The sequence below is a fragment of the Haemaphysalis longicornis genome, unplaced genomic scaffold (assembly GCF_048455015.1).
Source record: "Haemaphysalis longicornis isolate Haplotype H1 unplaced genomic scaffold, Haemaphysalis longicornis Haplotype H1 scaffold_13, whole genome shotgun sequence".
Lineage (NCBI taxonomy): Eukaryota > Metazoa > Arthropoda > Arachnida > Ixodida > Ixodidae > Haemaphysalis > Haemaphysalis longicornis.
The window spans coordinates 70,984,330-70,998,598 of NW_027526233.1; the positions used below are offsets into that span (position 1 = coordinate 70,984,330).

General features: G+C 49.5%; 1 protein-coding gene across 1 annotated transcript in view; it reads right to left on the reverse strand.

Moving 5' to 3' along the window:
* Cda5 (Chitin deacetylase-like 5) overlaps positions 1 to 14,269 on the reverse strand; it is a 241,003-nt gene that overhangs the window by 22,225 nt on the left and 204,509 nt on the right. Inside the window, exons 2-3 of the mRNA XM_077694840.1 lie at positions 4,162 to 4,347; positions 1,587 to 2,979 (exon numbers count right to left, since the gene is read on the reverse strand). Coding sequence (XP_077550966.1) covers positions 1,587 to 2,979; positions 4,162 to 4,347 — 1,579 coding nt within the window. The remainder of the gene's footprint in view (positions 1 to 1,586; positions 2,980 to 4,161; positions 4,348 to 14,269) is intronic.

Here is a 14,269-nt window from a genome sequence, read left to right on the forward strand (position 1 = left end):
AGAAATGTAATGCGGAAATGTAATGCGGCAGGAACTGACAGTCCGCCTGTTTTTGTAATGGAGCGTTTTATATATGCATTGGCGTGACAGCCAGTGCCCTCCTATGTTAATAGGATGAATACCCAGATTTGACTAGAATTAAGCCACTAAAACGTAAACGGGGCATCCGTGTTTCGCATACTTCATTTATTTTGACAGCGCGCGGGCAGCGCAACCGCGATTTTGGGTCGCAACAGATGCGGAGCCACGCTGTTGTCAATCTTGCGTTTGTTTTCAACAGCATCAACTAATCGGTACAGGCGAGCGGATGACGTTGCTTGGTGGCACAATCCATTGTGTGAGGAAAATGAATCCAACCGTTGCTTTGCAATTAATATGTTCCTCCCAATTACCTAACCCAATTAGGCCCAGTTTGTCATGTAACCAGCCTTGTTTGTTATACCGATGTTGTCTTCATGCTTTATATAAAACACTAATGTGGTTTATATTATTCCTGTACCTATTCTCTGATGACAGTATAGAAGCACAGCTATAAGTTGGGGTCTATATGGTCGAGGAAAACGTCACGCTTTCTCATCCCCCAATACAGTCGACCGGCATATGAATAGGCCGCTCGAGGGATACGTTTAGGGATATGCATTTAGAGGCCGCCATGAAAGCTTACTTGCCTGCATTACAAGTAAGTATGCACAGAAGCCTGCTGCGGTTCTGCGGAAGACAAAAGAATGAAAATAACTGACTAGATTGATATCGTAATAGTACAATAATATTAGTATAAATTGGTGGCGGCAAAAAGATTGCGGTCGTCTTCGTCGCCTTATAAAACTGCAACTGTGTCTGTAAAAAAAAAGCAAGAACCAATCGGAGGGCGTTCCGGCTCAGTCAATGCGAACGTTTTGCAGGGACCGGACGCGGGTGCCACTAAGGAAGTGTAACGGTCCTGAAACAGCGTAGTTCCACGAAAATTGTTTTGCATTAGCAGACAATTCTAAGAAATTGTGCACTTTCCCGTCTTCGGCATTACGTCTGTGCGTAGAAAAAGATAAAGTAAGCAAACGAAGACATAACCACAAAATTAAAAAAAATAGATTAATATTTTTAAGCACACAGGTGCGTCAGCGGTGTAACCCATTCATAATCCAAAAAGGAGAAAAAATGCGTGGGATTCAGGTGACCTTTCGCACAAATTCAAAGACAGGAAGAGCTGTCTGCGCCGACGATAACCTATTCGCTCCTTCCAAGCCCGTTCATTCCAGTGGGAGAACGCATGGAAATCAGCGGTGAACACCGACGCTAACCCATACCAGTGTGCGGCCTGGACCCCGGCACAACGTTATCCGCTGCTCTACCCGAAGCCTGGTGAATGTATTCGACGTCTAATGAATACACCCATCACGCTGCACGCGCGACACTGATCTACTCACTAACTCATAAGAACTCCCTTCCACCTTAACTCATGAGGTAGCATTCCATCGGTGACATTGGGCCCGATCACCAATACTATCTGCACAGCACGCATGCGCAGTGACCTCACGTAAGCTCCGCGCTTCGCCCTGTTGGCTCTTGCGTTCGCTGCAAAACAGTACCTCGGCGTAGTTGTGGTCGTAGTGGTCGTGGTGCTAGTGGTGGTGGTCGTCCTGTACTTGATACGCCTCGTGGGCCTCGGGGTGGTGGTGGTCGGGTAGGGCTCCTCCTCGTCCGGGTACGCGTACTCGGACTGCAGCTGGTAGTTGTGGTCGTAGTCCTGGTACGCCGGGTACGCGGGCGCCCGGGTCGCCGGCGGAGCCTGAGTCGCCACGGCCGCCCTCTGCGGGGTGGCGGGGTACTTGTCGTACGAGTACGTCTGCGTGACGGGAAGCTGCGGCTGCAGCTGCTGCTGCGGAGCCTGCGGCCTCTGGACGGTCACGTGCTGCGGCGGCGGGATCTGCGAGACGAGGGTCTGCTGGGGCACGTGCTGCTGCTGGAGCCTCGGGTAGTAGCGGGCGTCCCTGTTGCGCCCCCGACTGGAAGGCCGCACGCTGGAGTCGCTCAGGACACGCTGCACGTCGGGCTGCGAGCCCGGGAGCTGCTGCCGCTGCTGGTCTTGCAGGAAGGCCCGGAACTCGTTCTCGTCGTCGCTGTACGTTCCGGCCGCACCGCTGCTGTACTGGTACCTGTTCTGGTCTCGCGGATAGGTGACCAGCACCACGTCTTTACGGCCCCCCACGTCTTGGGAGCCCAGGGAAGGCGCGCGAGCACTGTTGCCGCCGTACACAGAAGGAATGATGACGTCGTCGTCGAGGTCGTGCGGGTTCGGTGCTGCGAGAATGGCCGTCTGGTCCCTCTTGAAGACCTGGTCGGACTCCTTGTCCTTCTGGTCTCCCGTGTTCCTGTACAGGGGCTTTACGAACACGCTGAGCGAGTCTTGCTGTTTCTGGCCAGATTGTTGCGACGGCTGCTGCTGTTTCTGACCGGAGCCGGGAATGAACTTGTCCGGGCGCCCGCCGTCTGATCCCAGGATCTTTCCGTCCGAGTTGACGAGTGTCGGCACAGCTTCGTCGTACTGAGGCTGTTGAGGATCGTAGCTGTTGGACTTGGGCCCGACGTTCTTCCGGGGGGCCTCTTGGAGACTAGGCGACACCGTGTCGTGTTCGTCGGGAGCCTCGGTCGATCCACTGTCCTCGTCTCCTTCCTCCTCGCTCTCCTCTTCGTCCTCGGAAGAGTGCTTGCTCTCGTCCTCGTCGTAGAGCGTCTGGTACTCGGGCGTCGGTGTCGGCACGTGTAGGCGACGCGTGGCGGGTGGCGGTGCTGGCGTCGTAGTTGTCCTCAGTGTGGTCGTAGTCGTGCGCACGGTGGTGGTCGGACGACCTCGGAACCGCGACGGCCTGACAGTTTCGCTGGTCTGGCGTCCGCTGGAAGCCTTTCGCGTGCCGCTTCGACGCTGGCTTCCAGTGAACCTTTCCTCCTTCTTAGGCGCCGCTGTCGTCGCTTTCCTGGACGCTGTTTGAAAGATATACGCATATATTAGAGTAACACTTTGGCTGCAATGATTGACAGCTTCAGCATGGTTGAATAGATATTGGAAAGTTTGTTGTGAATAGATGTAAAAACAGATCATTTGTTGATTGTAGTTGCACCTCTCCTAATTACTGTGGATCTATTAAATTAAATGCACGGTTCACTCGGCTGAGCATCACGTGATGGGACCAGCAATACTAGTTCCGACTATTGGGAACTTCGTGTACCGCGATTGAATTGCGCTGCAAAAGCATATTTAAATAGCCAAATTTCTGTTGCCGCCATACAATATGAGGGAGCAATTGTCTTCAGTATATTTTCGCTTAACGGTATTATTTTGTATTGGGCATAAATAAGATGTTACAATCTCTTTTTTCTGAAGGCTAGTTTAGTCAAGGAAGTCTTTCCCCCCCAAATAAAACGCCCAAAGCATCGGTCATATGTGTCAGGCAAATATATCGGGGCTCACAGCATCCACGCTGTGTCGTGTACAAAGGCAAGGCTTCAACTATCTTTGAAGAAGCGTTTCAAGTTGGGCTGGTTGGAGAGACATAATCGTGGATGGAACCAGCGCGAACAAAAATAGAGACAGAAGTTGACCACAAGGACAGCCATTGGACGAACTTCCTTTCTCCATTTTAGGTCGCGCCGATTATTTTTTAAGCCTGTTAATTGTACAGCTTACTGCGTACGGTATTGTCTCGAATAGCGCAGCGATGGCTTATACCCTAACCATATTGCACTGTGGCGTTCATCTATTTATTTTTCTTAGGTTGGTGTTGTTACTTTTTTTCCGTCGTTTACTTTTCATTTTGTTTCAGCGTTTCCATTAACGATTTTCTTTTCAATTGTATTTTTATGTCCGGACTCTGTTGGCAGCATTCTCTTGTTTTTCTTGTCCTTCTTCATTTTTCTTTTTTTTTTACGTTTCATGTTTGTCTTCTTCCTGCTGTAACCCTAATGTCTGATATTCACCACTCATCAACGTAGTCACCCCCCATCTGGTGTAGCAAGCCTTGTCCCTAGCCGGGCTGACCTCACCAGTTCACATTAAAGAGCATTCTCTCTCTCTCTGTCTCTCTACCCTATATTGTATATTGCCATCAAAATTATTACTCTCTTTCCGCTCGGTGGAAATAGTGGAGTACCCGCCCCCGCACTCACCTCCGGCACACTGGACGTTGCGGGGCCAGTCGCAGGTCTGCAGCTCGACGCTGAAGTACAGGCCCCCCGTGCAGCTCTCGTGCAGAGCATCGCCGAAGACGCACACAAAGTACTTGCTGCAGTCCCCTTCGTCCGCGTAGTAGCCGAACTGCTCCGGGCACTTGAACTCGTCACTCGGGGCGCCCTCTGCGCATGAGCGAGCCGCAAAGCAACGGGTCAGCATGGAGGGCACAGCATCAAATAGGCATGTCTCTTCACCACTAATGCGATATTTTAAATCGAAGCTTTAGTGCTCGCTCTGATGGTGTCTGGCGACAACCAAAGGATCCGTCACGACAAAGCTTCGCAGTCAACCATCGCCGTCGTTAGACTAAGGGGTGCATGAATTTCGTGTGCGCGATCAAACATGCGACCGCATTGGCCAATAAATATTGTAACACGACCCAACTGGTTGAGTATTAGTGCTCAGTAAATGCAACTGGCTACATTACGGGCACAACGCGTCAGTCAGAACACCAGGGCAACAAAGAGAAGATCGACGGGCTTAGGGGTGCACTCGGGGCTCTGACACCACGCTCCCCCATGGTTCTTACCCGGGCCTTGTAAACAAACCCTCGCTTCACCCCCGTCGTCACCGAAAGGATATTTAAATCGTGATTTAAATGTCCGTGGTTTTTTAAAAACTTTTTTATGTTAGCAACAACTCGTTACAATTTTGTAAACTTTGTCCAGAGAGCCTCTTAATTCATTTAGGTAATAAGCAGTTTCAGTTAGCTGTGCTCAATCAAGTTTACACTGCAGCAGTGGTCTATATCTGGTAAGCAAAACAATGCTTTCGCTTGTTCCGTCTTTCTCCAACTACACACGGTCCACTTGCTTGACGGCGAGCTGGACGGAATAATTTCGGAAATTCATAATCTACGATATAACTTCATCAACGGACGGAAATACTTTTCATTATTTGATGATGATGATGATGATGATGATGGTGATGGTGAGGAAGTTGTGGTACAACACCTTTGCTAAATGTGACCACACAGCAGTCCTCTCCCTGTATGTTATACCATACACATTGTGCTGCTTCCAGAAAATGTTTGATGGTAGCGCTTATCAGCATTAGGAGTATTAGTCAATGCAGGTCTGGTGAATGCGGAGTCTTTGCCCGCAATGTGCCTGTTTCGAAAGGAGGTGGGTCACAGACACCACGTCTTCGAAATAACAACTTCACGCGAGATAAATCGTACCACAACGACTTCAATAAAGTCACGACTGGCTGTGCAATCCTCCGGATCTGCGCCTCTATAATTCTCGGCCATCACAGGCGCCACTGCCAAACGGCGACCGCATTCCAGCAGGTTTAACAGCGAAGCAGTTTAGCAATTCGTTGACGTCGGCGTTTCATTAAACTCAGTATAGCAATTTAAAGAAAAGTAATCGAGGAGATCAGCAGGATTTGAATTCGTGTCTGGTAGATCGACGGAGTTCGAGTCAGTTGTATTACCCACTCGGCTACGGCCGTGAGTTAGTGCCCGAGAGTGAAATGGCTGACTCACTCGGCTTCGATTGTGGAGAGAGGAATCTGCTCCACACAGCATGCGTGATAGGGTACACGTTGCACTTGCGCACGCCTAGTTTAAGTGGGCGCGTTCGTTCATTCGTTCTGCTTCTTCGATTTGCTTCTTCGCCATTATAGCAACAAAGATGGAGTGAAGGTCGCTGCGGCCGCGACAAAGAAGAAATTGGCTGCAATCGGGGAATTAAGCCGGCGTGATGGTTGTAAAGGTTGCGTAAAGCTTCGGTACCTTCGCGTCGTTTGCGTTAGTGAAAGCTTCCTTCATTTTTGTAAAGCCCTCGCGTGAAAAAGCAAGCTAGACAAATCCAGAACATCGCACGAACTCCCATTCACTACAGAGTTGCGCCCCTGCAAGAGCCCCGGAGAAGGAGCGACAGGTTGCTCATCAGTCGCGGCGCTTCGTGCCTGTAGTCGCCATTTTAAATACAGAGCATTTCTTTACCTCACATGTAGCGTCCGCCGTGCGTCCGCAACAGCTCAGCGCGCAGGCGCGCCCTCTCCCCCACTCCTCCTCTCCCGCATCACGCTGCCCTCCTCGCTCTCAACAACAGGTCCGCACCCCTACCCCTACACTATATAAAAAAAATAATACTTACCGGCGCCTCGTTTCGATCCCACGACCCTGCGGGCGGAACGCAAGGTACATGGTGCTCTACCCACTGCGCCACAAAGCCGACACAGAATGGAAGGCTACGAACGCGCCTTATATCCTTGACTCATTCAAACTACGTCAAGAAGCTGCTGATACAACGCATTCACTACCTGTGGGCGGAACGCGAGGTACATGGTGCTCTTCCCACTGCGCCACAAAACCGACACAGAATGAAAGGCTACGAACGCGCTTTATATCCTTGACTCATTCAAACTACGTCAAGAAGCTGCTGATAGAACGCATTCACTACCACCAACTCCCCAAACACTAGACGTTAACGCAATACACCCACCCCCCATGCGACGCATTTACTCGAGTCCCCCTCGCGGGGAGATGGGCCCTTTTTTAAACTAGAGCACATTCAACTTGCCTGTTTGCATTCGGTGACAATGCATTTCGCTGCGCGTAGTGGTAGTCAGGCTGTACTCTACTCGATATTATGATGGTAGTTTTTCCGTACGCTGTTTAAATTCTCTGTCCCGGTGAAAGCGGCAAGTAGGATGTAATGACGGAGAATCAGCTCGACATGGCATGCGGGAAGATGTTTGTGATGCGTAGATTCGCGATGTTTTCTGAGTGCCACCTGTGAATCGCTGTAGGTGGCTGTAGCAATCGTAAATGCGGTGCAACGTTAGAACACTCCCATTGCACTGCAGCCCCCAGCAACAATTCTGAGATTCTAAGAGCACCGAGTTTTTTATACGTTCATGAACCTTTTTGTTTTTCATTAAAAGTAGAGGTGCAGTTTGACCTGTTCGGGAAATACATAGCCAAGACCCAGTCTTGCAGACAGAAAAAGGTAACGCTAATGCTTGTAATGATGGAACACTTTTGGCAACTATACCTGTGCCGCTTTCTGGGCCTCCAAACACATTGTCGATCAGGAAAACTGGCAGTTGTGCAGTCAACTGGGCGAACCCAAAAAGGCCTCCGAGCTACCCGTATATTGTGAATGGAAGTCCATCAAGATATTTGAAGTCCACCGACTCCCCGGTCAATTCATAGTTTCCGCGTAGCACAGGTATTAACTTCGTGCCTATGTCGCCACGTGTGCGTCGGCGTCGCCGCTGGGTCACACAGAGACGGCCAGAAATAACTCGGACCAGCCGTTTCATCCAGATTGGTATCGCGGCTAAAGGAGGGCGATGGGAATCGATATCGGTGACACCGTGGCGCCATGCCTCTGTGCACGTACGTGAGAAGCATTGTGGCGCATCGACACCCAGCGGTACCTTCTAGCACAAGACGCGACGGAGATGGAGCGTATTGGTAGCGGCTCTCATGTCTGCGTTCGTCCGCCATACTGACAGCGACGCTATAGTGTATGTACTGACCGGCCTGTCCAGCTAGTCACGTCGCCTAAACACTGGCCGAGTATCTGTGTGCATCGCTGCAAATATCGTCGAAAAACGGTAGTCCGCCCCCCCCCCCCCCCCTCTCTCTGGCTCCCCCGCCTACCTCTCACTCCTGTTCCCATAATAAGTGCGACAGAAATTTGTTGTGTTGATTTCAACTTAATTCAATTTTCCCGCTTTGGCGCTATTCCGTTCTTATGGAGGATATTCCGTTCTTATGAAGGCTATTCCGTTCTTATGAAGGATATTATCTACAATTGAGGACACTCGAAGCTCGTAAAGAGCGGAATAGCCTTATCCTGCTTACGGGCGTCATTGACACGTTCCTGTTCTGATTCATTCTGCGAGGCTTTTCATGGTCAGTTTTCTAGGCTTAAACAGGCAGGTTTTCCTGGCACCACACTCAGGATGACGGCAGATAAACTGGCAAGGCTGCTGAAAATGCAGGGAGGTGCTGGAGAGGCTGGGTCCTCAAGGGAAAGAAGCAAAAAATTTGCTGTTTTGCCCTACGTACATAGGATGTCGCACGGGCTGCAAAAGGTGGCAGCATAGTATGTGGTGGACGTAGTGTTTTCTTCCCCGGTTAAATTATGAAGCGTTTGTCCGGCCGCCCAGCGGCGTGCTGAAGATGAGCTGGGAAAGAAGAAAAGTGCGTGTGTAGTAAATCATGTATCATCCTTTGTACCGTGCTCTGTGGCTGTTGTTTACAAGATTCCTTTATCTTGCGGAAAAGTGTAAGTTGGTCAGACAGGTCGCTGCTTAAACGTTCGATTATTGGAGCATCGCAGCAAGCTTAAAAGAGGTGATTACGCACGTTTGGCCGAACATTGCCGCACGTGTAAGCACCGTTGCTATCCGCTTTTCCGCGAGACTGATATCCTGTATGAGCATAAAAACAGGCGTACTAGAGAGTTGATGGAATCATACTACATCAGAAAGTGGGGGAGTGAATGTATCAGTGAAACATCAGTTGCCCTGCACAAAAAAGAATTTGGTTATTTGGAGCGGTCGTTGCGATAAGGCGTTCCAGTGTTAAGAAGGGTGCGTTGTCAACAGTGGAGTGTTTTGGTCGTGATAGTATGTCATTGGCTGGTGTGGGCACGTGGCGTGGTGGGGGATGGGGATTCTGTGTATGTATAAGTAGTTACGTCTTTTCCAATAAATCGAGTTGAGAGTCAGCGCTAGTCGTGCCCACTTCTTTCTTATTGTGTCCCTGTTACTTGGCGCTGTTCCCCAAGATGTCACTAAAAGGCCGTCAATCACCCCATCTCTCATCATATCGCATTAAGAGTAGCGCCTGTAAACCTAAATTCCCCGCCAGAGACATTTTATTTAGGCCGGAGAGAAAATGAGCCGTAATCTTATTATGGAAGCGTTTGATATTGCTGAAAGAGGAGACCGTGTCTTATTCAGATGAAAGTGTGTCTTCATCCTCGTGTGTTCCTTGATTGTACGCTCGTTTTTACCAAGCTGCCTCCTCACCTTATTGTTTGCCGACCCCTTTTTAAGCCCGTACGCGGTTCCTTTTATTGGCTTGTGCTGCGAGTTTAAATTCACCCTTCTCCATATTAAACTTTACGTGGTTAGACCAGCAGCCGCCCTTGTGTTCTTTCCAGTGCCTTCTTTTCGATCGTGCTGGTTCCATACAAGAAATGTCTCCCCAACTAGACCAGCTAGAACGCTTCTGTGTGATTTAGCCTGGAAGCGACACCGCATGGCGCGAGTCGCCTCTCGTCAAGGAGTGCTGAGCCGTTTACGAGGTGAGAGTCGAATCATTGTTATAGTTTTGTTATCAAGAAAACTGCTCATATAACGCCCTAGCATTCTTGAAAAAAAAATGTGGTTGATTCCTCTGTCATGGCAATCGGTAAAACACGAAAGTGAAATGTGCAGCGAAATCTGCAACTGAGCATGATTTGCGGGTCGGCTGCTGTCTTGTGGGTGTGCTTTGGCAAGCGAGGTCCTGCCAGCGGATCGCTTCGGCAAAGGTGTACTAGCGTCATTTCCGTGACGGATATGACGTCAGTGAATTCTTGGTGTACCCCGGCATAAAAAAAAACACTTTCGTGTTAAAATGTAAAACCCGAAAACAAACAACCCTAGCAATAACGTACTCTTTAGTTCTAAAGGTTGCTTCCCCGCAGGAAAACCCTGTGTGCAGGGGTGCACCCTTTACAGGCCGCTTGCTTCGTTGTACCGGCATCAGCTCCGCGACGGATATGACGTCAGTGAAAGGTTTCTGTAGCCCGGAATAAAACACTTTGGTGTTAAAATTCAGTTGAAGAGGTGTGCAGTACGCTATGGGACCAATGTATTTCGGTGGCGTATTTACATTGTTCTGGATACATAATCAAAAACAAATGGCTCAAAGGTTGGACAAGCACTCTCTTGCGGACGATTCGTATTAATGAAAAGCTTAAGGCGCGCTGTGTAACAGGCAGACGTAAGACAAACGGAACGCTTTCGTTTAAAACAGTGCGAAACACTTCAATACGATCCATAACCAAACAAGCCGACGGCGAAGCTTTGCTGGATTTAAATTTTACTCTATTCAGTGCTTACCCAGAACTACGTTTTTTTGCGCGAACTTGTGTTTCCTAATAAGATGTCAGGGCAAAACTTCGATGCTGGATCCGACAACGTTAGCAGTGCGAGTTTTGCAAAGGACAGCGCGAAAACGTGACGCTGCGGTCATTATCGTGAACCTGCTGCATTGCACTCACGTCGGCCCCAATCGCACCATTCAAAATCCGATTTCTTCTTGCCGTTCCACGCTGCGTGCCGCGCGCCACAAAGGATCGCCGTTTTCGCGACTCCGATACCACCCGCGCCGAATAAGAAACCTCGATTCCAGGCATAATAATCGCGTCCTTCGGGTCAAGTCGCCGATCGAAGTCGTCGACAAACGATATAGGAATTGAATCAGGGGCGTTCTCTAACTGGCACAGTACTTTTTCTTCGAACAACAATCACCTCTCCTCTCCAGTCGTATACGCATTAGAATCGAAAGCCGGGTGACTGCATGCTTCGCAGTTCTCTTCGCTTGAAAGTGCGAGCGAGCCTGCGCTGTGGAGGCCTCGGACATTTAAAAACACCTTGCACGGAATTTCAGTCGTCGTACGGTGGAGAAACGCGTGTGCGCGTTAGGAGAGCGCATTCCCTCAACGTGAGTCCGTCGTGTATCGGTATGAAACGTGCTGCACTGTCGATCACAGAAAACAGGCATTCGCAAAGGTCGTGGTCGACTGTCTGCGCCGTCTGTATTCCGAAGGCGACACCCGCGTCCGAACGCACAAAGCGATCTACGTGGCTGAAAGGACAAAAGATTGAAACGGCTACTCCAGGAAACACCTCCATTTCATCCAGCCGCCGTGGCTGTAAACTACCGCCACTCGATGGCTTTGCTCGCGATACGTCGTTGCCCAGTAGCTGAACTAACGCATGTAAGCTCCCATGGTCGCGTCCTTCTCTTTTGGCGGTGCCCTTGTCAGTAAGCGAGTAAAACGCGGTGATCAGTAATTACTGACCCGACCTACCTCTACACACCTATCAGCATTACTACAATTGATATAGCAAAAACCCTTCGCTAAGGCGTTGCGCTTTTCTGATGGAGGCGAAAAGCGAAAACGGCCGTGGGTTCAAAATTTTGGCGCGCGTTAAAGGTACCCAAGGGGTCAAAATTAATCCGGCACCCTACACTACTGCGCGCCTCATCACCTGCGCTGTGTCGGAGCGTTAAACCCCACAATCAATATATCGATCGATCGATCAATCAATCAATCAATCAATCAATCAATCAATCAATCAATCAATCAATCAATCAATCAATCAATCATTCAATCAATCAATCAATCAATCAATCAATCAAAAACGTTTCGCTTCAGAATCGTGCCGTTATTGTTAAAGAGGGTTGAGTAGAAAAAAAGCTGGAAAATGGGAATAGAAATTATGTTTTAAATAAATGCACGGTGCTGTGGATCCCCCGAAAACCGACAGCCAGAGACAAGCACTTTTTTCCCTTCCCTAAAAAACCAAACGCTCCGTACCGATGTACGGTGGAACCCCGCGGAAGTTCGTGTTTAAGTTACTGTGTATGCTCTTTACGGGACCAGTGTTGCGGGTCTGATTTGATATATCCAAAGCACCGCCGGTTCGATTATCGCCCGAAAGGCCACTTTCAGAGCTGCGCAGAATTCTTTAAAGTGCAGAGCACTGTATGTACTTGCCTTGTCGTCGCAGCTGGCTAACAGACAATGCGACTGCCGGAATCAGGTGGCGCAGAGCGATAACGGACCTAAGTAGAGCCTCCTTTACGGTCGTCAGTGGGTCACGCTGAGGCTTCTAAAACCACGCGGTTTAAATAGCCATAACCGTTAAAACTCGTGAACCGGATGGTGCTTGTCGTACATCTCCACGTTGTTTAGCGCAAAGAAAACTGCAGCTACATCTGAGGCAAAATATACGTAATTACCCGCCAGCGCCCGCGTTCATTTAGTTCGGAACGCTCGTTGGGTTGGTTTTTACAATAGTAAACGAAAAAAGCGACCCCGCAAAAAAAAAAATGGCGCGTTCGAAATGACTCACAAAGGCTCAGAAATGTCGCAAAACAGCTACATGGTACCAAATTAAAGCAAGCACAAAAAATTACACCATCTTCCCGTGGGGAACCCTGATGAGGATGCGAAGCATCGTGGCGGTTTCGTGTGGTTCCATTGTGTTGCCGTTATGTTGAGTGATCTGGTTTTTACTAGCGCCAGAGGGATTTCCGCGTCCGGGTCCACACCGGTGGCAAAGGCACGCAAGTGCTGTTGTGTTAGGGTGAGTACTGCCTTGGGTGGAAGCACTGTGCCGATAAGGGCGCTGCAGCCCATTATGGCGAATCACTGCTCTGCATTTCCTACAGCTTTCTCATTGAGTGGAGCGGCTTTAATTTCTCTTTTTCTTTTGAGTACGGAGCACTTTAGGGGGCCAGACTTGTCGTCTTAGCTCTTCCGCAGTAACGGTATCTTGCCACCACTGTCACGCGGCGTCACGCGCCCGAACAAAGCGCGGTGTCATGGCGTCACGCACCCAGCAGAGGCGTCGAAAAGAACCCCGCTTCCCTAGGTCGGGATCAAACCTGTGTCCTTCGCGTTACGAAGTTCATGTCAATCCCATTGCGCCATAGAGACAGACGTTCCTGGTATGCCAAGTGTTGGGGGTGATCTTTGCGCTTCGCTGTTGCCACAGGGGCTGCCGATGCTAGGCCGCCAGAAACCGCACAATCATATGAAATAAGAAATAAATAACAGATTAGCGCATTGATTCCCCAACACTAATGAAAACTCAATTCAGTGTCTGTTTATATACCATTTTCAGGTGCTGTGGCGCCCTCTCTCGACTACTTTCGGTATCAACGCCAGAAAGATACTGAAACTAGTCAAAAGAGGGCCCCACAGCCCATTTGGCGAATGACTGCTCCGCACTTGACAGGTTTAAAGTTAACTGCAACTGCTTTAACTTTAAATTATTACCTCATTCCTGCATGTTTTTTTCTTATTAAGGCCACCACACAAGCGGACCTTCTCTCACTCCTTCACAGGTGGCGCTAGTTTGCATTTCGGTTAGCGAGGGCACCGCACGGACACGATTCCCTCATCAGTTATCCTAAGAATGTTTTACATTAATATGGAGAAGTTTTTCCGCACATGATTCGAACTTCGGGGGCTCGTTCGTTGTATCGAATAAAGTATCTCTACAATTTAATGGCCGCATTTTTCCACGACACCCCAACACTTGGCCTCCCGCTCCCATTACTTCGCGCGCACAGAACGCGCTGACTTCAAACCGCAGGTGACTCGTGACGGCCGCAACCTTCGGCCGCTTTGAAGCGCGCGCGTGCTTTGAATCGGGCCTCGAATTTCCACCGATCCGAGGCTAAGAGTGCTCGTGGTGAAATGATCCGATTCGAAGCAACGGAATCTCGTGCGCGTGCCCTACAACACTGGCGGATAGCTATTTCGTGAGCTTCGCTCTTTGCAGTTCCGATTACGGGGAATGTATCGCCGTAGCAAGGGTAAACCATTGAGCACTCTAATTGAGACGATCTTCAGAAAAGACGTGACTTATCTCGCAAAAAGCTGCGCCCTGCTGCATGCGTGTACAAGAGGTATACATAAGAAGCACGCTGAGACTGTTTTGAACCCGCTGCCGCTGAGTTCAACCAAACCAAGATCTTGTCCACGGAAGATCTTGCGCCCCTATCAAGCCGCTATTTTCAATTGTCGTCTAGTACATGGTGGTAAGCACTGGTACTGCACCATGACAGCATCCGCTATTTTCCAGAAGTCATCGATGGCTTGGTACGACCAATAAGAGTAATTGAAACGCCCTTGCTACACGCAATCGAAGGTCTTGCAATGTGATTTGTGTGGCGTTTAAGCTAGGTTCGCTCAGCGGAAGCTGAATTTGGACGTCGAAAAACATTTTCGAGTAAAGCTGAATAATAAGGGGAAAAGTGCGGCATTGTTCCTACACTTACTACTCGTG